Source organism: Oikopleura dioica, chromosome 2, assembly GCF_907165135.1.
Source record: "Oikopleura dioica chromosome 2, OKI2018_I68_1.0, whole genome shotgun sequence".
Lineage (NCBI taxonomy): Eukaryota > Metazoa > Chordata > Appendicularia > Copelata > Oikopleuridae > Oikopleura > Oikopleura dioica.
Window position 1 is genome coordinate 2,880,150 of NC_137292.1, and position 20,569 is coordinate 2,900,718.

Here is a 20,569-nt window from a genome sequence, read left to right on the forward strand (position 1 = left end):
GGCACCAGCAGTCAATTATTGCCTTGTTCTGCGCAACTCGTGTCATTACTGTAGCTCAAACGACAGTTAAAAACCACTCTCAGCCAAAAAGTCCCTTGATGCCATTAAATCTACCAGAAGTCGCTTTAATCCGAGTCGACACTCTTTCTTTAAAATATTAATGCTTGGATCAGCTTCTCTGTCAATAAAAGCCCGTTTGTTTTCTGAAAATTTACTTTTTGACAATCCTAAATGAGACGATTACTAGGTTTGTTTATTTTTTTGATAATTTTGTTATTTTTGACTTTTCTTATAGGACTTTTTGCTTCTGCATGTGCCTACAGCGCTGGTCTTTTTGGAAATTCGTCCCCTTTTCTGGTAAGTTTTCAATAGAGAGATACCCTTATTCATCATCCTAATAACTTAATTTTACCCCATGATTTTAGACTTATTCGCCGCTGATGGACGATGGAAATGACTGGTTAAATGCACTGTCAACGGTTGAAGATATTTTTGATCTAATTCTAGGGCCGCCAACTGGCCAATTGCATAAGGTGCCCTTTGATCGTAAACAAAAACTGACAACCCTGAATCAGAAGAAGCGCTCTGAATTCTCCGATCTCTGGAACAAGCAATATTCTGACCAGCTTCGCCGTTATGGCTACCACTCTCTCAATGGTAAGATCGAAACTCTTCTCAATCCGCAGAATCCTGCTTCAACTTGATTTTTCTTTCGTTTAATTTATACTCGGCGGTCTTGGTGATTCGTAGGCTTACCGGACTGAAATGTTGTTATTTTCTCTTTTTATTTTACCTGTTCAAGAAAAAAAAATAATAAAAAATGCTGCAAGATACTCATACTGTTGAATGAATTAATCAAATTTTCGAGATGTTCGAATGTTCCCGAAATATGTTTTGAATGTCGTAAATGTCGTGAATGTCGTGAATGTTTTAGATTGATCAATCGAGTGAAGAAAGAATCTCGTTCAAGAAACAGCTTTTATCCAAGCATTTTAGAAAATTCGCTCATTTTAAAGAATAAGAGACTCGCATTCAAACCCTCTCCTTGTGATGGCAAAACAAATTATTGACTGCCAGTTATTCGGTAAGCTACAATTGTGCCCCGCTTCGCTCGCTGCAATAAATCGACATTCTTCCTTGATTTCGTTTTTTCACTCGATCATTATTGAAGGAGGCAGCTTTATTGAAAAGTAATTTTTTATCATCCAAAATGACACTTTTGTAAAACAAAAGAATTAATCGGATAAGGTAGCTAAGGAAGTCCTCATAATTCACTGTTTCCGAATCCACTCCGTTTATTATTAAAAAAATTTAAAATTGCAGAAAAGGTTCAATAAGTTTTGAGTCTCAGAGACTTCTAGTTTTAACTTTCTCTTTCTTTCTCGTTTCACTATTTTTTACGCTTGTGATGCGGTCATGACATTCTTGCGGTTGTGCGTCTGCCCTTGCAACTCGCTAGACCACAAACACAACGGATAGGTCTTATCAGCAGATTATGATAACACGAATGAAATTGTAGCGCTCAAGCTACTCTCTGCGTGGGGCACGGGCCACGACAAACTCTTCCTTCCGCCACTTCGCAAAGAGAATTTATTACTAAAGTTCACTTTTTACTTTTTCTTGAAAAATTTTAAAAGAGAAAATTTGGAAAAACATAGTTGAAAATTTTCCCCAACAAAATGTGTTGAAATTTCCAAGTCCATTCTTTCCAGAACTGTAATCTTTTGAGCATATTCTTACACCACCAAGAGAAATCTGATCGCGCGCACAAAGTCAAGTCGATGTGTCCACCGGGCGCCGCTTGGTCGGAATTTCAGCGCCCGTGCCCGTTGTTCTCAGTGTTGTGCCTAAAATCCAATGCGGTGCCGAGCTGTCTTTCCCCGGCACACTCGATCATGCTAAATGAATTCATGACGCGTGCACAGAACATCAAATTTTTTTAAACTCTTCGGCTGAGTTGTGAATTCCAACAATCAAATTACAATAAAAATATTCTCAAGAGATTCAGATAAAGAGATAGCTTGTGAATTCCTAAAACACTGAAATATGGTTTGACCAATTTCTCAAATCGAGAAGCCGCTTGCGGCTTCGAGTAAATAAGAATTGAAGCCGCGGCAAGCGCGGCTCTCCTTTTGAGACTCGAAGCCGCAAGCGGCTTCTCGATTCCAATTTAATTTTCAGGAAATTCTTGTTTATTAGTTCTTTGCCGAGTTTGACTAGATAATGATTAAGATATGGCCGGAGATAATTTCTAGCGAGCCAAATCATCCCCGGGCTATTATAGTTCCAATCGCGGGTCCATGAAATCATCAAACCCGACCTCCTTGATCATCATTGATAAATCTGTACTTTCCACATTTGATCGGTCAATGTCAAGTGGTCCTATTCGGGCAGTGAGAGCGCAATTTATCACCTGTCTGGCGGTTTCCGTCAGACACAAAACTAAGGATTTTCCGACGATCGAGCAACATTTTGGATTTTGACCTCAGAGAAAATCACATGTTCTATTTTTGTTTGGAAACCGGGTTCAACAACACCCACTAAAGTTTCATCAAGAGAACTTTTTCTCCTAGAAAAAAGGTTGAATTTTGACTTGCTAATTCGAAAAGCCGCTTGCGGCTTCGAGCTTTTAAGAAAAATAGCCGCAGCAATAGCGGCTTTCGGCTCGAAAGATCATTTTCGCGCAGAAAATTCAGTGAAACTAGAATTCTTCAAAAAATTTTAAAATTAGAAATTCCTGAGTTCCGGAACTGGGTTCTGCCCGCGAAGCTAATAACCTCGATAAAGAACCTCGAAAGCGAGCTCCTGTCAAAAAGTGCCATCCGCCGGAAGTTGCTTCATCAATTTCCGCCGCGGCACGGGACCAACTTCATTGAATCGACTGACAAGATATATTTTATTTGGACATTCTAACACACGTCCTTTGATTTACGATTTATATTCGCTTCGAAAAGACATCAAAGATGGGCATTTTTCGACAACTTTGGGATCGGAAAAACTGCTGATCTGAAATCATCGATTTCTAAATCGGTAGAAAGAGATTCAATTTTTTTATCTTTTCGCACTTTCATAAGGTCATCCGCCATGCGAGCGCGGGTTAATTATAGAAAAGGAAACGGTTAACCATTAAATCATAGATTCATTAGATATAAATTCCTTCGGCGTAAGTTTTACAGAGCGAAATTACTCTTGCGGCATGGTCAAGATTGTCGAGCTTGTCACTCTCCTTCGTTGACAAATAATGATCGACAAGGTCGGTCATCGGCAGAGCGCCAAAAAGGCTGGTTTTCAGAAGAGAAACTAGTGATTTAGGGGGATAAAAAGTGTGATCAAATCTGCTTTAACAATTACTGTAACGATTCGCTTTAACAATGGTTAACCATCGATATACCCTTAAATCTCAATATGATCAATACTGTATTGACAGTACGCTTTTCTTTCTTTCTTCATATTTAAAAGTTTATGTTGACCCTTATCCCTTAACCTCTCATTCCACTCCAAAAGACTTGAGGGTCTTCTGAAAAAGAGCCACCTTGCAGAAGTTTAAACACTCGCCACACTCAGAACTGAAGCTCAGCTTTCACTCGCCAGCTCAGAAAATCTAAGACGCGCGAAAGAAAAACCTAAAACTTGTTGGGTGGCGCTAAAACCGTGCGCTCTCTTTCTAACCTCCCGCGCTGGATAAAAGAAATCTAGAAAATGTTCGCTTTTCTGAAAATAATTTTTTTTTATTCAAATAATAATTTTACGAAAAATCTTAAAATTTGTTAATTTTAGACTGCGAAAGTGCTGAGATCGGCAATTTTCGTGGTTTGCGAGAAAAAAGGAACAGGAGAAGAATTCAATCGGAATTGGAGAAATTCAATTGCGGAGAGGGAGAATTATTATTTGCATCGATGAGAAGATAGAGAAATCGGACTAAGAAGAAAGAAGAAGAAGATAAATTTGAAAATGAGATTTGGTGTCCTGTAAGTTTTTCATTTTTCCGGAAATCCTAACTACCATGAGATTTTTTTAGAGAGGGAGAAGGCTCCTGGCCTCCCTTTCCCGTTTCACTCTCGGTGAAGTCTAGAAATGATTTTCAAAAAATTAGAATTGGTATTCAATTTGAAATAGATTCTTAAAATTGTAATCGATTATTTTTCATTGACATTTATGGTTTCGAAAATCGAATATCGAAAAAAAAAATTACTTTTCTTAAAATTTGCCTTCCAAAAAAAGTCTTACGGGCTGCCATAAAAATCAACAAAATATAAGTGGTTAATTTACCAAATCAGAATTAGTGATAAAAGTAAGGAATGTGCTGAGGACCAATAATTTCTGATCAATTCAATCAAGTCCCCCTTGAGCAACACTTGAGCCATTCTCATTCACTTTTCTGAAAATAAACAGTTGTTCAACAAGCTCCAGCGGGGGCTTGATTCAATTTTTCCAGCGGTTCTCATATTATCATCAAAATAAGCGTTTCTGAAAAATAATGAAGGGAGAATAATTTATTCCGAATAAAGCTGAAAATATAAAACTGATAATGCTCCTTGAAGTCTTTTGTCAGAGACTCTGATTTACGGTCTCGTAATGGCTCGTCAAATCGCCTTTCAACAAAAGTTGTCAAACTCGAGTCAGTGATAAAATTAGCGTTTTAGGAAGGTCGACCGGTGCAGAACAGGCGCCCCACTGGGTCGCTGCGCACGTGGCTCAGACCTGGGTTCAAGATTGACTGCGCTAGAATAAGGCAAAGTCAATTTTTTCATGAAGACCCACAGTTTTGTCAAAACGTTAATTTGTTGGGCCATTTTTTCGAGAAATTTAAGATTTTTCAAACCTTTTTTTAATAAAAGCTTGAATTATTTTTAACTATTTGAATTGTTTCAATTCTATTATTTCAGCTGGCAGCTGATACTTGGTTTATCACAAGCCGAAATTTTCGATCCGGGGCTCAACGAAACAAACACCAGCGCTCACTTTTTTCTGCACTTTTTTGGAGACGCTCCAAAGTTAAACGGAGGATTTATAAATTTCCGGGAAAATTTCCGAAACCTATCGCGCCAATGATTTGTGAGTTTTAACGCGATACATTGGAGCTTTTCCAAAAATAAACTTTCTTTATTAAATTTCAAAGAAAAAAACTCAACAAAAAAAAAGCCGCCTGCGGCTTTAATGAATCAAAATCTAGCGTTTGAACTTCGCGTATAGAAAGCCGCTTGCGGCTATTTCTTTCGAAACAAAATTTGCTATAAGATGAAAAATGCCGAGAATATTTTCGTTGAGCCCCGCAAAGACAGAGACGGTCGTTTTCCGATCAGCGAAGATGATCTCTCAAAGACGCCGTACAACACTGTCGTCCGCTTCAAAGCCGACAGGGGAATGTGCAGTGGAACGATGATTTCCGAGCGACACGTCCTCACCGCCGCCCACTGCATTCACAATGGTAGAGACTATCTGGTAAATAACAATTCAACGCATTCTTTAGTTCTTTTTTAAACAAGCAAGGAGACAGGCTATCGCGATTCGGAAGGAAATCTACTTTCCGCTATCGATGATAAAAGAGATCAATTTTTTTTAATTGCGAAAATGATCAAATTCGAACTAAATTTGATTCTCTTCATTTTGATGGATCATTTCCGAGTTGAATATGGATAACTCGAAAAAGCATGAACTTCCTTGCCTTGCCATTTTTATTCTCCTCTTTAGTTATTTTCTCTGAATAAAACTTCCATTTCAGTATCCTGACGGTCGCCTAAGAATCGGAATTCACAAAAAATCGCTGCCTTCAAGGCGAAAATCAAAACGAAACTCAAAAAATCGTCGCCGATCTCGCCGAGCGGCTAGTTCGAGAAGCCGCAGAAAAACAAAGAAATCCCGAAGAAAACGAAACAAGAATTTTAAGAGATCAAAAACTTCGAATTTGCAATCAAGGAAGAGTTTTAAATGGGTGAAATTGTCGCAGATGCACTTGCCAAGTGGCTGGACAAATCCGAAACCAGGTGAAATTTAGCATTTTTCGATACAGAAACCATTTCATTTTCAGATCGCCTCAATTACGAGCACGACTATGCCGTAATTACGCTGGCCAAGCCGCTGGTAACTAGCTTCATGAACATAACTATTGCACCTGAGAAGATCCATCCGTTTCATATCCGCTACCCGAAGGGTATTCGACTTTTTATGAAGTAAATTCAAGTTCAAACTTTTTCCTCATTGTCCAAATTAACTTTTCAGCGCGTATGATATCGAGCCAAGAGACAAAATGGCAGTGAGATGGTGCCCGCTCATCGGAAGAACGAATGATTTGCTCTGGAGCGAGTGTGACAGCGACAAAGGAGGGTAAGAATTGCAAGCCATTAAGGAGGCACCCATATCTCTTATCTTCAGTGATGGCGGTGGAATCTACATGAAGCACAAAAGCGCTTATGGAAGTGGAACTCGATACAAGAAAAGCAAAGTTATCACCAGTCTGATCGGCGTGAATACCGGGTGGACTGACATTCACGAAGACAGGGTAAGCATCTCTCATTTCTTCGTCTTTCTCAAGATCAATTCTAGCGACTTGGAGCAGCAGTAAGAATTACACCACCTAAGTACGTGACGATTTGCACGTGGATCACTGATGGCGACATCGAAAAGTGCAAAAAGATGATGGATGAGCAGCTTCACAGTCGCCCCTATTACAAAGTAAGCCACACTCTTTACTCAACAATTGACAAATCAATAAAACAAAGGATGAAAACTAAAACCTCATCGCGTTAAATTCCATCTGCCACCGCAAATTCCAGCATTTCGAAGTTAAAAATTCATTTCTACAAAACAAAAAAATCTTCACAAAATACGAAAAAGACGAACCCAAAAAACTGCTACAACAAACTTTTTCTTGTAAATTTACTGTGGATACGGACTTTATCTTCTTTTCCAGACACTTTTAGTTCCCTGTTGCTTTCAAAAATGAGTATAATAAACGAAAATATAGGAATTGGGAGGTCTTTTTGATGTTTCAAAAAGTTGTTCGGTTTTTTTATTCAAATAAACTCTTTTTGATATTGATTTTATCGCTCGTAGGAAAATTCTTCCTACTTGAAATGAACAGCAAACAAATTTTATGAGATGGACTATCACGGAAAGTTGCCATGCAAAGTGTTATTCAGACTTTGCAAATACGGGCTATGACAGGATTATGTTAACATCTGAAGGATTCTCAGATCAAAGATGATTTCAACTCGAACATTTATAGCAATTTTTCTTTGCTTTGTAATTATTTTGATACTTGGCTATCAGAGCGCAGGTTGTCAGTATACCTCCACTTATTCAACAGACGAATATGACTATCGAGAACGAAAGGCGGAAGATAAACATGAAAAACGAAGAGTCGTTGTCGGAATTTTAGCGTAAGCTTGCTCATTTTTATTATTTCAAAAAAAAAAAAAAAATTAATTATTTAATGAATTAAATGTCATTTTTTGTTCGAAAAAATATTCAGCTCATTTGAAAACTACGAAAGAAGAGAAGCTCAGCGAGAGACGTGGCTTTTATCATCCGATATCGAGCATAAATACATTATTGACCAGTGGAACCCCGAATGGCGTGCTGAGAATGAAACTTTTGGAGACATCGTCTCGATCAATGCAAGTTTCAGCGGCTATGCAAAGGGATTTGGGGAAAAATTATATCATTGGTTTGAATATGTTGCTGCTAATTATCCAGAAGGAACAATTGTTGGTAAAACGGACGATGATTTCTATGGCTGTTCGAATCTCTATCAGACAGATTTGGGTACGAATTCATAAAAACGATCATATATCCAGACCATAATTAATATCCACGTCAAGTTCTTGATAAATATCATCCTCGCATGTATTTCGGCTGGTGGCATCCTAAGTCCGACATTGAAAAACCGAGTTTGAAGAGTCGCCCTGATGCTGAATTTGTCATCATAAGTTGGGAGCTCATGACGGAAATTCTTCAAAAGCCATATTGCCATCATATTCGAGACTCTTCATTTTGTCTAAAAAGTAATACGAATGTGCGATACGGCTCTGACTTTGGAGGAACTTCTCTCGGCCACTGGCTTGGCCAAATTGGCAATATTACCGGAATAAGAATGAATGATAGAATGGTTCATACGATAAATCAGAAGAAATGGCGATCTCCTGTAAAGAAGCCTTACTGCGGGCCGATGATTTCCTTCCACAAGGCAACTCCTGCTCTTCAACGATATTTGGAGTGCTTCGACCAAGATATTGCTGCTTCTAAGAAATTTTGCAACAAAGCAAATAATTTGAAAAAATATTCAGTCAAGAAGCACTAGCCTTCCAATTTCTTTGTTTGCTTAATAAAGACGTTTTACCCTAGAAAGTTACAGTTGTCGATAAGACCCATATCTTTCTGTATTTACTGTCGACTCGTGAGGCCCTTAACCCCCTAAGCTTTAAATTTATTTTCAATCAAAATGCATGCACATCTTCAGAAGCCATTACATGTGCTGTCCAACAGCCATGATAGCACATCAGTTATAGCACCTATCTTCGGCTAGTAGCTCTTTTTATTTAATTGAGGTTTATAAATTGAGCGAGGGGGTTGAAATAGGGTATCAGCGTTACTCGTTTACTTTCTAGAAAATTCAAGAATTGATTCTAGAAATTCTAGAAATAATTAGTGGCCAAAGATCTCTTTGATGAATTCGAGATTTTCCCATGGTGCGTGAGGGCGATCCGTGATTGGCCGCCCGACTCTTCATGGCGCGCCTTAGAAATTTGAAAATCCCTTTTTCCTATAAAATGATTACCAAAGATTGTTCTTTTTTCATAAGAGCATCTGGTGCCGACGAATGAAGAAATATTAGAGAAGACTTTTCTGATGCTGTCGATCTATTATTTGTATATTTTTTATTATTTTACAAAATGAAGCATAATTTATTATATCTAATACGGTTGTTTCTCCCGTTTTCCACATTGGGTTTTCATTTCTGTTAAAACTACTCTTGAATTTGTTTTATTCAAAATTGAAATAAACTGTGTAAGGATAATTATTTTGGTCAAATAAGAAAATAGCAAAAAATTGAATGATAAAGGCTCAAAATAAATTATTTTATCTTCCTCTTTTACTTTTTCAGAGTCCAAATTAAAAATCGGAAAATGCCGACTCAAGGGATGGCATCAAAATTGTTTCCTCGCGGCGGAAGCCTCGTTTCCAAGGGCCAAAAGGACAAGAAAATCATGAAAAAAGTCCGAAAGCAAGTCGGAAAGAAGCCAGATCTGTTCTCGCAGCAATCGAAAAAGACGCTGAAGAAAGTCGGAGAAGCGCACAAAAAGAAAATGAAGAAAAAGAAGAAAGTCCAAGATGAAGATGAAGGTAAATTTTATTTGAAATCGAAGATAAAAGCCTCTCAAATTCGAACACTTTTGAGACAAAGAGAGTTTCGGTCGGCTGACTCATTTTCATACTTTTATCTTTCAGAAGCGGAAGAAGAGATCGAAAAGCTGCCAAAAAACGCGATCTGCATTTCGACAAAACTGGCGAATCGTAACGCCAAAGCTCTCTGCTTCGTCCGCACAATCGACGAACTTGGCATGTCCGTCGTCTATCCCGGCGGCGCGACTGGCTACGTGAAGCTTGACCAGGTCTCAGACAAAGTGACGGATTTGATGAGCAAGGACGTCGCCGTCGAGTTGGAGAAAATGTATTCAATCGGAGAAGCGGTTTTGACCAGTTTATCGGTCAAAAGAAAGAAATCAAAGCTCCATCTTTCGCTCAAGCCGAAATTCATCAACGCTAACTTGAGAGTCGACAAGCTTTCAAAGGGACAAAACTTGGCTGGTACAGTCACTTCCGAGGAAGATACAGGCACGGGCTCGGCAACCTGTAATAAGCGGAGTGTTTGAACTTTTAATTAGCCTATTTTTCAAAAAAATCCTTTTCTCAGGGCCAGGGTTCTAAATTTGAAGCAAAATCTAAAAGTCTAGTCTGTCCGTGTCCGTGTCCTCCGCGAAAAACCCAAGTCTAGTCTATCCGTGTCCGGATCGAAAAAACGGATTTTTGTCCGGTCTAGTCTCGGACATGTCCGTTTTGTCCGTTTTTGTCCGTAAAATCCGGACATATTTTTTTTAAAGAAAAAGTCTGGTCTAAAAGTCTGGGCTCATAACTCATGTTTTTTGAAAGTTTGTCCAGCCCAATACAGGTTTCATAATCGACCTTGGTCTCGAAGAATCAAAAGGTTTCATTTCTACCGAGAACGCAGAAGGTGCCAATTTAGTTCTCGGCAAAACAAGCGTGTTCTTCGTCGAAGAAATTCTCCTCGACGGGCGCCAGATCGTCCTTTCCACACAAAGTAGCGGCCCGATCGGGAAAATTTCCGACATCGACAGTGTTCTTCCCGGCGCTGTCGTCAACTTCCAAATCAAGCAGAAAAATCGCCAAGGTTTCGGCGGAAAAGTCGAGAGTTTCAACGCGACTATGCATCACTCTCAATCTGCCACGCCTTTTTCATGCAACGAAAATGAAGAAGAGAAAATCCAGGCGAGAGTGATTTACGTCGACCACGAATTCAAGCGCATTTGCTTGGCGAATTCGGTCGGATACATGACCTTGAATGAAGAGAAAGCGGCGGATAGAGATGGAGAAGTTGTTAAAGGAAAAGTCAAACTTGCTGCTGGAGGTGGCGTTATTTTGGAATTCGGAGAAAATGGAGAGCTCGGCTGGTGCCCTAGACATAATCTCAGGTTAGACTTTTTCTTAATCTCGTCTCTCAATAAATTACTCAAAACGAAATTTTCTTTCCTCAAACCATTTTCAGTGAAAACCGAGTCGACGATCTGCTCTCACATTTCCCAGTCGGCAAAGAAGTAAAAGCGCGAATCATCGGCCACATGACTGGCGAACAACTGCACCTCCTCACCTTCCGCGAATCGGTAGTCGAAGCCGAGTTCTTCCGCTACGACTCGTTTTCAGCCACGCAAATCGTTCTCGGAAAAGTGTGCAAAGTCAACGACGCCGGCTGGGTCACTCTCCAGCTCGCGCCGCACTTGTATGGACAGATTACTCCTAACCACACGGGAAACAGCCGGATGTCGAAAGAAAACTTGGAAAAAAAGTACAAACTCGGCTCGTCTCATCGCGTCATGGTGCTGGACAAATCCTCTGATCGAGTCTTCCTCACCGCCAAAACCTCCATTTTGAAGACAAAGGGGCTGAAGCGATTCACGGATCTTGACGAGATCGAAGTAGGCGACATTTCTCTCGGAACAATTGTCAATGTCCACACTACTTCCGTCGTTGTCCAGTTTTTCAATAATATCAGAGCTTACGTTCCGATTTCGCAGCTCTCTCACGAGTTCATCAAAGAAACAAAAGAGAACTTTCAAACTGGTCAAGTTGTCAGATGCAGAGTGTTGGAAGTCTCCGCGGAAAGGGAAAATCAACTTGTTGGTTCGCTTGTCTTGGAGGAAAAGAAAGAAAAGAAGAAGGAAACAAAAAGTTCCGAAAAATCGAGTTTGATCGGCAGCGAGATAACAGTCAAAATCGACGATGAGCAGCCGCCAAATATGATCACAGGAACGACTGAAGACGGAACAAAAGTTACGCTTTCCAAAAACGACCTCGCTCTGGACCCACTTGTCGCTAGCTCGTTTTATGATCTGATCAGGACAAAGAAGGAGCAACTGGAAAAGGTGGTCGTCGAGACCAAATTGAGAGACAACGTCAAGGGAAGCAAAATTCAAGTTGTAAAAGCAGCGTCGACGAGGGGATGGACTCATAGATGCGGTTCGAAATTGGACGATTTGGAAGAGGGAAAACTCTTGCTCGGACAGGTGGTCAAATCGACGGAATATGGCTTCCAGGTAAGATATAAAAAGGCGGCTTCTTTTTTTTATTTTTTCATGCTTTCGAACTCGCGCACAGTTTTATAAAACTCTGAAACAGCAGCTTCAAAGTCCTTGATCACAGCATTTTTTCGCATAACTTCGTTAATTTTCGTCAATAACTCTGGAGTCGTCTTAACATTCGTATTCGCAAATGGCCTAAAATGCGTGAGGATAACAAATTTGACATTTTTTGACCTTCCAAGAGCTTTTGAAACTGTTCTTGCTGGTTTGGGAGGTTTGACTGGTTTCGTGATGGTTTGGTTTTCTTTTTCAATCGAGAAGGATGAGTCTATTGTTTTTTCAGCCTCGCGGAATCCCTCGTTGATGATTTCCTGCCACGCTTTTGTGTAATTATTTTGCTCTTATTTCGAGTTTAAGCAATTTTCTCGTGCCATAAACGATTTTTCTGATAAATAATTCAAAACTCTGACTTGGATAGTTCTCGGAAGTTCATTTTCAGTTGGCATAGAAGGGGGATGCTTAACTTGGGGAAAGATGACTTCACCTGCTCTAGCGCAGACGGATGGATTTTTAGGTTTGATGAATTCGGTGCTTGTTCGGGTTCCGAATCGTTTTCTGATGTCCTGAGAGTTACGGTTAGGATCAGATTTAGGTCTCTTTAGGAGCAAGTATGGAGCATTCCCCTAATGATCGACCATTTTTTACCTTGACAGATCCAGGATCCTCATAGTTTATTTCCGTATTTTCTGGATTCATTCTTTCTTTTCCTCTTTCTCCTTCTGAAAATTCTTCTGAATCAATCTTCACCTTTTATTTCTAAAAATAAAAATCGCCCGTGAGAAAGTTTTCTTTAATTTCCTGTCTCGTGCCTTTTCTCCGTTCTTGAGGGTCCTCCACTTTGAACACTAGAACGTGCGCCTGATTGACTCAGAATAATCGATACGCGAAAATAAGTAGAAAAAAGTAGAAAGCGAAAAATTAAAAATTTATCTTGTCTAATCTCGAGCCCGTTCTTTTCGGGATATCGGGATCTGCTAGAGCTGATCTGGCAGGTAGAAGACAAAAAGCATGAAAGGCGATAAGCCTGATCCGTGACAAGGGGAAATGGATTATCCAAGCGATTGAAACCGAATGAAGGTCAGAACAAGGCATCGTGATAATGATTGCTTATCAGTAGTTTGTTCTTTTTATGGTCGTCGTGATTGTTCATAATTTACGAAGCATAAAATGCGTAAATAATACTTGCGTGTTGCTTTACTTCCTGGTATCTTTACTTTATCAATTGATTTTTAGAGATTAATAAAGCTGATACTTGTATACTGCCGATCAATAAATGTTATCAAGGAAATATACAGATCTGATCTGCAAGTACACTAGTTACAACAACATCGATTTCCTTAAAGGTCAAAGCTAAAAGATTTTATTTCTACATACAGACGAACTATTGATTGTAAGATCTCCCATTTCTTACCTCTATTTTCTTTGAACAGGAAGAAATAACTAATTTTTATACCTTCCCTACCTTTTGAAAAAAATCCTCTGTTTCGCCTAACTGTTCTTCTGACATGCGCGAGAATAAGTAGTCTGAATGATCATCTGAATGGCTCTGAAGCCCGGAGCCAAGTCGTCGGAGAAGCTCAATTTGGATTAAAATTGATCCTCTTTGGCGAGCAATTCTATCTCCTCTTTATTTGCTTGCTCCTCATTCATTTTCAGACGGAAACAACTCTTAATTGTTTTTTGTTTCTCTTTTGCTTCTGATTGATTATTTTCCGATTTCAAAGGGCATTTTAACTTTTCCATGAGAAAGTTTTAAATCCAAAATTGGCGCTCTTGTTAATCCCTATAAATCCTCGATGGTTTTCCGAAGAAAAAATAACGATTTTCATGATCTTTTAGCTTCAATTCGGCGGGCGAGTCCGGGGATTCCTTTCCCGTTCAAATATGGTCGAGCGTTTCATCCCCCACCACGACGAAGCAGCTGCCATTGGCGATACAATTCTCGCCAAGGTCATTCAAGTCAACCCTGAGAAGAAGCGTTTCTTGGTGACTACGAAAGAAAATGAGATGACGGATCTGCCAGAGTACTTCTCCGAAAGCGTGATTTTCGAAAGCTATCAGAGCGAATTGAACGATTTCATGGAATACGCAGGAATGAACATTCGATTTGGCGACGCTGTTCTTTGCAAATACGTCGTCAAGTGCGAGTACGAACGCGCCGCGGGTGATGCCAACCCGCTGGTCGAGTTCATCGGCCAAGCAAAGGGATTTACCGCGAGAATGGTCGGCGGAGCTGAAAAAGACGGAACCACAACAACTGCGCTAGCGAAATTTGTCGGATTTGGGGAAAAGAATGAGCTGCTGTTTGTCAAGTCGAAGTTGAAAAAGGAAAGGTTTTTTATTGCTTTTTCTTTTATGTTCAGTTCTATATTTTCGGTTTTTTACTGGGTCGGCGGCTTGTAGCGGGACTTGATTTAGTACTCGAACCCTAAATTTCGAGGAAACAAATGATCAATTGTAAGAACTTACCGTAGAAGTAGATCTTGAAGAATTTTTCATCTTTTGAATTTCTTTTCCAACTTTATTCCACGCGCTCGAGGATGATTTTCGACCCTTATCGCCGGATATTTTCGTCCAGTAGGTGGCAATATTCGATTTTGTATTCTAAGACCTCATTTAATTTTATTTCCTTACTGTGTTTTCATACCAATTCTGACAGTCGTTTCTCGATAAGTTTTTGTAGCGGTTTTTCCTCGGGATTTCTTGACCAGAGTTGCCATTTTGGCACGTTCTTTTTCTTCACTTATCATGGTTCTTATAATTCTTTGGTAAGTTAAATCTGAGTCAAACATCTGTTTTTGAACCGGTGCTATGAGGAAGAATTCTGTTGAAACTTTTATAAATTTCTTCATTTTGTCAAACGGTTGATTTTCTTCCAAGTCCGCAAGCCCCACAATTTGCCCGCTTTGATCAATCAAATCGACTGAAAATATTTTTTTCTGCGATTAGTTTTACCTACATGAATCAAAGCCAAAGAGTCTCGCAAGCTCTTCGAAATGCCGGACAACGAATCTAACTTTGCAATTCATGTTGACAAAGAAAAGCTCTTCCTCTGAGCTGATCCAAATAAACGGCCGGATTTCGATGTTGTCCTCCGCATTTTCGAATATCTTTGTGTTCACTTTTTCATGGCTACTGGAAGTGCTCTTCATTTTTGATTCATTATTTTTCCGTTTTTTCGATTAGCCGCTCCGCCCAAATTGATAAAAGAAGCTATCGTTTTGCAAGTGAAACAAAAGCGCTGCTAGAACAGTGAACAACCATCTGACTTTACTGAAACAACAAAAAAGCAAAAGCAAAGAAAAACCTCGAAAAAGCAAGACAAAACGACTTTAATCCACGACGGCCCATTCCTACGCGCCCTCAATTTCAACGGCCATCCGGCGATTTCGTTCTCCCGGCCAAGTCTTCTCTGCCGAACGGAGCAGATGAGGCTCTTTACTGACGTCGAATTTACTTCGAAATCTGAAGTCAATGGAATTCATTTCGGTACTGTCAAGGAAATCAAAAGCGAATCGCCTTCGGAGAAGTCGGAAAAGAAGGGAAAAGCATGGGGAGCGACGAGCGAGGATTTGAAGGAGGGAGATATTCTTGATGGAATCGTTTTCGGAATTTCTTTCAAGGTAAAGTTTTTCTATTTCCAAACGGAATCGGGAATTCCCCGAAATTTTTGGATGAATCTTAACCAGAATTCAGGGTGTCCTGGTCTGTGTTGGCCGAGAATGCGTGGTTAATGTCCCGTTTGGAAAGGTGACCCCTTATTTTATGCCGAAAGACAAATCTGCCGAGATCTGCAAGAAATACTTCAAAAAGGGAAAACCCGTCAAGGTCCAAATTTCCGTCCGATCGAAAAAATCTCTTCAGGTTCGTTTTCCGCTGTTTCTTAAACCTATCTTATCTTAGGCCAGTATGGTTGGAGACTACATCGATGCCAAAATGGAAAACTTGACCATTTCGACAAAAAGAAAGAAAGAAATCGAACAGACGGAGGAAAAGAGCGAGGCGCCGAGAAAAGCGATCAAGCTTGACCTTCAAGAAACGAAGGAAAAGATCAAGGAGGAACCAAAAAGTCTGCTCGATGCGGCGGAAATGGATCTCGATTTTGATGACACGGTGGCGAAAGAGGTCGAGAGAAGATCAAAGAAACCACAGGAACGGATACAGAAATGACCTTCAACCCTTTTTTGTGGGGCCTAACCGTGTGAATCATTCTTTAATCCATCAACAAGACAACGGAGGAGCCCCAAGAAAACACCAGCAAAGCCCTCTCTTTGGAAGAAATGGAAGATAAAGCACGGGAAGCAGAGCGCGAAATGGAAAAGTCAAAGCTCCCCGAAGACGTGTCCGGTTGGGAGCGTGCGATCGTTGCTGCTCCGAACAACTCAGAAATCTGGCTTCGTTATTCCGCTTTCCACATTGCTTCGGGAGAAATTGAGAAGTCGAGGATGGTGATGGACAGGGCGCTGAAGACGATTCATTTCAGAGAAGAGGATGATAGATTGAACATTTGGAAGGCCAGACTGAATTTGGAAGCACTTTATGGGGACAAAGAATCTCTACAGGTAAAACTCTTCGACGATCTCAGTCAATGAGTGTATTCTAGAATCAATTCAACGAAGCGAAAAAGTGCAACGACGAACGAAAAGTCTACCACGCCGTGATCGGAATTCAACTTGACAGCAGTAAATACTCCAGCGCCATTCCTATCCTCCGCGAAGCTGTGAAAAAGTATCCTGAAGATGTTGAGGTGAGCTTATTACAGTTATTTTCACATATACAGCAGTTTTTAAATAAGAACAATTTTTTCAATTATAAGTTGATTTTGAGCGGCTAAAAACGTGATTCCTCGTTGGGCTTTTAACACCCAATGGATTTCCGTCTGCCAACCAAGATGTTTGGGTGAGCTCATGTTCGGCCAAATGAAGAGTGTTTTTTCGCGTTCTGCGTTTTTCTAGAGCTTCGTGAACTCGGATATAGATTTCCTTTCGTAGCCAGGCGAAAGCTTTTCAGGGCGGAAAAACATTCTTTTGATAAAGAATACGAAATAGTTTTAAGTAACCCGAGAAGTGCTGTTTTCCGACCCTATCCTTCTTTTATTTTTATATAATCGGAGTAAAAGCATCTCGAAAGATACCCCCAGATCAGCTGCGGGAACTTATCATCCTCCATCGAAACCCAAGCTGGCGCTTTGTAAATATTCTTTCTTTCCCTCGAGCTTTTTCTCTGAAGAGTTCTTCTTCTTTCCAGACCCACGGTTTTGCGGAAATTGTGCGTCAATTGAAAAATAAAAATCAGGCCAAAAATAAAGCCCAGGGAATAAACGGCAAGAAAAATTAACAAAGGAATTATCACATTCCATTTTGCGTAATATTCTAGGGTTGGCTGGCAGCCCTCAGTGAAACACACGTCTTTAGGGCAGACATCGTAGACGGATAAGATTTGCTCGCCGCGTTTCGTGCATGGGCGGTACATCAGGCCGAAATTGATGTCCAGACTTGTAATGAGCTCACACGGAGAGTTCGGGGAGTAAGGAGACAGGCGAGCGCTTCTGGTGTCCAAAAGGTAGTCATCGTAACTGTACGATGAGGAAGATGAATCATCGGTTTTGGAAGAGCTAAAAAGTGTTAATTTGAGGGTATATTACGGCACTTTTTATGTTTTGTGCCTTTTTCCTAATACATCTGGCTCACATTTCAAGATTATTGGTTTCGTTGATCCCCTCTTCCTCAAAATTTGATTCCTCTGAGTAATAACTGTACGCGCTCTGCCCTTCCATCGGCAGTGGCGACTTCAACTGCGGCTGGTGCTCCAACTCATCTAATTTATCGTGAATTTTTTTGAGATCACTTTTTATTTCAGGGTCGAGAATCATTTCCGTAATATAATCGCCGCAGTAGTCAAGTCCGTTGTAAAAACCACAGCATTTGTTGGCTTCTTCGAATTTCTTTGTCCACGCGGACCGGCCGAGTGAATAAATCATCCAAAGTTTTTGAAAGTTTTCTCCAGCAGTTCTCATGATTCTCGCCGAGTCGGAGATGAAAACGCTGTAGTTAACGATAGCGATGAGGGTCATAAAGGCGGTGTAGATGGAATAGACGATCATTCCTGAGTAGATTCCTGTGAAAGTGGCGACTACTCCTATTGAGTTTAGGACTAAGTTGGCGATTCCGACTGAGCGGATGGCTCGAAGCCCATCGTCGAATTTGAAACGATAGCTTCCTATTACAAATTGAATACTTTCGAGTTCTTTTTCGCCCAAGCTTTTTATCGATTCGCTTTGAAGAACAACATTTGACCAAATGATCATCGCGATCGAAATAAAAATCCCAAAAGCTTGAAATTTATAAATAAATCTTTTTCTTCGTGAGTACGGATCGTGATGCCTCTTCTTGTGCGCGTAAGATCCCGCTTTTTTGAATTCATAAGGGTTTTCAATGATTTCGTCGAGCTGCTCTTCATCTTTTTCAAAACCAACGATTCGGTTGAAGCTTCTTGCAAAAGTATGAGTCCGCGAGAGCGTACGCCTAATGAGGCTGGAACTTGATAGTCGAGATTCCGGACGGCTTTTCTTCTCACGCGCACTCGGTGGATTTTTCCGCGGCCGAGCGATGGGGATGAATGAAACTTGTGTTTTTCGATTTAGTGAATCGAGTCTTGATCCGATTGGATCGAGGCTTTTGTTGAGGACATCTTCGAAATCCCTAGAAAAAAACTTAGATTATTTTCTTAGATTTTTCTAGTGAATTTATCATCATGGAAAGGTATATCTTAAGTGTCATGATATAATTGCTACCTACGATCTTTTTTTCATTTATTTTAATCTATGATTCAATTTACCAGTCAAAAGCTACCCCGTCATGGGGTAGGTACACCGGCTCGGAAAATTGCCGTAAAAGATCAGAGTAGTCTTGAGTCTGCGTCATAAATATTCTCTTTCTTTTCTCATTCGAATTATCACTTCGTATTGGTACTTTTGCTATGCGTGCCCAAGTTCAATCTTTCGCCAGAAAAGCTTATCAGCTCTTTTGGGCACACACTTGGATGAGATCTTGATTTATCAAAGAAAGAGGTATTTTTTGAGACTGAAGCTCGATTATCTTGTGTTTATTTTCAAAAAAACTAAAAAAATACACTAATTTCTTTACCCTTCATCGATGAATCTTTCCTCTTCTTCCATAACTTTGACTTTTTCTTTATTTCTCCATTTTTCTCATTCGCGTTCCCTCGTTTTAATCGTAAAACAAATCCGACTCTCTCCCAATCCGTCAGACTGCGTCCTAATAAGCCCTCCTCTGTTTCTGGCAATCGACAGTTTTTTATTATAAATTTATCACAGCAAACAGCCTCGATAAATAATATCTTTCATTCTTCGTCTCGAGTTTTTTTCACGCGCAAAAAGTAAATGAGTTAATTACTCACAAAGAGGCTCTTTCTCTTTCGCGAAAATTGAAGCCTCTTGAATTTAGTAGTCGCGTGAGTATTTTTTCTTTGTCTCGGCTTATTTTATGGTTTGATGATTTTTATAAAAAAGAGCTAAAAACTTTCGCGTCTGGAATTTCGTTGCCAAGGGTTTAGCCATTCTGAGTGATAGATCTTGCCTGGAGGCATGATAGCAAGCTCATTCATGTATATTTTATCGGCTAGGGGGAATATTAATATTGCTCACTTTTTAGAAAAGTCGTGAGTGTCGAGATAATGCTGAGAACTCTTCTGATTATATTTTTTAGCTCTGGGCAAAACTTGGCCGATGCCAAATCGAAGCCGGAAATCCTGAAAAAGCTACTGTCACTCTTCAGCGCGCGCTTCAAGCTAACAAAGCCAAGGTACTATACCTTCTGTTTCCAAAAATTAAAATCCTCCCTAGACACATGTGATGATAACGCAAAAATTCGCAAAGCTTCAATTCGAGTTCGGCGATTTGGAAAACGGAAAGACGATTTTGGAGCAAATGCTGAAAGTGCATTCGAAGCGAGCAGACATTTGGGGTGTCTATGGAGACTTGCTTTTGAAATACGGCGATGGAGAGGATGCTAGAAGAGTCTTGCTGCGAGGAATAGAGGGCTGCTCCAAGTCACGTGGACGGTAAGACTGAATAGAAGAGACTCGCGTTCAAGTAAAAATTAAGACTTCATTTGATGAAACGAATGATCCACTTGGAAGAACGAATCGGGGACGAGCAATCAGCTCAAGAATGGAGGACGAAGGTAGAAAACGAAAAGACAAAGATGCCGAGCGGCGCACAAGTCAAAGAAGATTAAAAACCGCTTCTTTTTGGACTGTATTTAAGCGCATACTGAACTGCACATACGATTTTAAAAAACGGAAAAATAAAGAACGAAGATATCCTCCTACATTCATTTTTTTTTGTTTTGTTTGTTTATTGAAGAATAAATGAACTCCCAGCGCTTTTGCTTCCTACCTTTTCTACTTATCCCTGGAGCTCCCAATTGTTGAATATTGATTCTACCAGATTGTAGCTCATCGTGTAGTTGCTTTCTTTTCGATCTTGAGCATCTTTGAGCCAGGCTCAAAATGATTTTCTTTCATCGGATTGTTAGGATGGCATTTTAATTTTTATTTAGAAGAGAAATTATTCAGCAATTTATATTTTTTCGTTCGTAATAATGGGTTTTTAAGCGATCGCGTTGTTTTCGGAGAACTGTTTCAATATCTCTTTGACTTTGAGTTCCGTTTCC

The 20,569-nt window shown here is 40.1% G+C and overlaps 5 protein-coding genes and 1 long non-coding RNA gene across 6 annotated transcripts; 3 read left to right on the forward strand and 3 right to left on the reverse strand.

The window, feature by feature from the left end:
- Positions 1–226: 226 nt before the first annotated feature.
- LOC145698651 (uncharacterized) lies at positions 227–833 on the forward strand. The gene is made up of 4 exons (XR_014133933.1): positions 227–247; positions 296–357; positions 426–479; positions 582–833. It is a non-coding gene; the product is annotated as an uncharacterized LOC145698651 (long non-coding RNA).
- A 2,948-nt stretch (positions 834–3,781) lies between these two features.
- Positions 3,782–6,951, forward strand: LOC145698625 (inactive serine protease 35-like). The gene is made up of 9 exons (XM_081775835.1): positions 3,782–3,968; positions 4,887–4,935; positions 5,287–5,442; positions 5,723–5,984; positions 6,029–6,170; positions 6,220–6,324; positions 6,373–6,499; positions 6,544–6,672; positions 6,720–6,951. Exons 1-9 carry the CDS (start codon positions 3,952–3,954, stop codon positions 6,729–6,731), a joined length of 999 nt encoding a protein of 332 aa, XP_081631961.1. The 5' UTR covers positions 3,782–3,951; the 3' UTR covers positions 6,732–6,951.
- A 2,131-nt stretch (positions 6,952–9,082) lies between these two features.
- LOC145698609 (uncharacterized) lies at positions 9,083–20,297 on the forward strand. The gene is made up of 13 exons (XM_081775816.1): positions 9,083–9,342; positions 9,448–9,834; positions 10,169–10,709; positions 10,784–11,828; positions 13,713–14,185; positions 15,175–15,496; positions 15,570–15,737; positions 15,777–16,023; positions 16,101–16,435; positions 16,477–16,620; positions 19,601–19,696; positions 19,738–19,955; positions 19,999–20,297. The coding sequence occupies exons 1-13, from the start codon at positions 9,126–9,128 to the stop codon at positions 20,129–20,131; spliced, it is 4,326 nt and encodes a 1,441-aa protein (XP_081631942.1). The 5' UTR covers positions 9,083–9,125; the 3' UTR covers positions 20,132–20,297.
- LOC145698644 (uncharacterized) lies at positions 11,828–12,959 on the reverse strand. The gene is made up of 4 exons (XM_081775859.1): positions 12,519–12,959; positions 12,358–12,436; positions 12,048–12,184; positions 11,828–12,008 (listed from the first exon to the last, which is right to left on the reverse strand). The coding sequence occupies exons 1-4, from the start codon at positions 12,539–12,541 to the stop codon at positions 11,858–11,860; spliced, it is 390 nt and encodes a 129-aa protein (XP_081631985.1). The 5' UTR covers positions 12,542–12,959; the 3' UTR covers positions 11,828–11,857.
- Positions 14,032–15,615, reverse strand: LOC145698639 (uncharacterized). The gene is made up of 4 exons (XM_081775852.1): positions 14,833–15,615; positions 14,521–14,796; positions 14,343–14,477; positions 14,032–14,301 (listed from the first exon to the last, which is right to left on the reverse strand). The coding sequence occupies exons 1-3, from the start codon at positions 15,023–15,025 to the stop codon at positions 14,428–14,430; spliced, it is 519 nt and encodes a 172-aa protein (XP_081631978.1). The 5' UTR covers positions 15,026–15,615; the 3' UTR covers positions 14,032–14,301; positions 14,343–14,427.
- Positions 16,246–19,427, reverse strand: LOC145698618 (uncharacterized). The gene is made up of 3 exons (XM_081775828.1): positions 19,019–19,427; positions 17,564–18,574; positions 16,246–17,487 (listed from the first exon to the last, which is right to left on the reverse strand). The coding sequence occupies exons 1-3, from the start codon at positions 19,048–19,050 to the stop codon at positions 16,956–16,958; spliced, it is 1,575 nt and encodes a 524-aa protein (XP_081631954.1). The 5' UTR covers positions 19,051–19,427; the 3' UTR covers positions 16,246–16,955.
- Positions 20,298–20,569: the final 272 nt, after the last annotated feature.

What these genes read in the sequence shown, in the direction of transcription:
- LOC145698625 (XM_081775835.1), top strand. An exon ending in CCGAAATTTTCGATCCGGGG is followed by an intron (nt 4,936 to 5,286) that starts CTCAACGAAACA and finishes AAAGACAGAGAC; the next exon opens with GGTCGTTTTCCGATCAGCGA. An exon ending in TGTGACAGCGACAAAGGAGG is followed by an intron (nt 6,325 to 6,372) that starts GTAAGAATTGCA and finishes TCTTATCTTCAG; the next exon opens with TGATGGCGGTGGAATCTACA.
- LOC145698609 (XM_081775816.1), top strand. Translation starts at nt 9,126, where the DNA reads ATGCCGACTCAAGGGATGGCATCAAAATTGTTTCCTCGCGGCGGAAGC. An exon ending in CGACGGAATATGGCTTCCAG is followed by an intron (nt 11,829 to 13,712) that starts GTAAGATATAAA and finishes ATGATCTTTTAG; the next exon opens with CTTCAATTCGGCGGGCGAGT. An exon ending in TTTTCGGAATTTCTTTCAAG is followed by an intron (nt 15,497 to 15,569) that starts GTAAAGTTTTTC and finishes ACCAGAATTCAG; the next exon opens with GGTGTCCTGGTCTGTGTTGG.
- LOC145698644 (XM_081775859.1), bottom strand. Translation starts at nt 12,541, where the DNA reads ATGAGGATCCTGGATCTGTCAAG. An exon ending in AGGATCCTGGATCTGTCAAG is followed by an intron (nt 12,437 to 12,518) that starts GTAAAAAATGGT and finishes CGTAACTCTCAG; the next exon opens with GACATCAGAAAACGATTCGG. An exon ending in ATCCGTCTGCGCTAGAGCAG is followed by an intron (nt 12,185 to 12,357) that starts GTGAAGTCATCT and finishes AAAGCGTGGCAG; the next exon opens with GAAATCATCAACGAGGGATT.
- LOC145698639 (XM_081775852.1), bottom strand. Translation starts at nt 15,025, where the DNA reads ATGAAGAGCACTTCCAGTAGCCATGAAAAAGTGAACACAAAGATATTC. An exon ending in ACTCTTTGGCTTTGATTCAT is followed by an intron (nt 14,797 to 14,832) that starts GTAGGTAAAACT and finishes AAATATTTTCAG; the next exon opens with TCGATTTGATTGATCAAAGC. An exon ending in AGAAACGACTGTCAGAATTG is followed by an intron (nt 14,478 to 14,520) that starts GTATGAAAACAC and finishes ATGAGGTCTTAG; the next exon opens with AATACAAAATCGAATATTGC.
- LOC145698618 (XM_081775828.1), bottom strand. Translation starts at nt 19,050, where the DNA reads ATGGAAGAAGAGGAAAGATTCATCGATGAAGG. An exon ending in GAAAGATTCATCGATGAAGG is followed by an intron (nt 18,575 to 19,018) that starts GTAAAGAAATTA and finishes GTTTTTTTCTAG; the next exon opens with GGATTTCGAAGATGTCCTCA. An exon ending in GAAACCAATAATCTTGAAAT is followed by an intron (nt 17,488 to 17,563) that starts GTGAGCCAGATG and finishes AACACTTTTTAG; the next exon opens with CTCTTCCAAAACCGATGATT.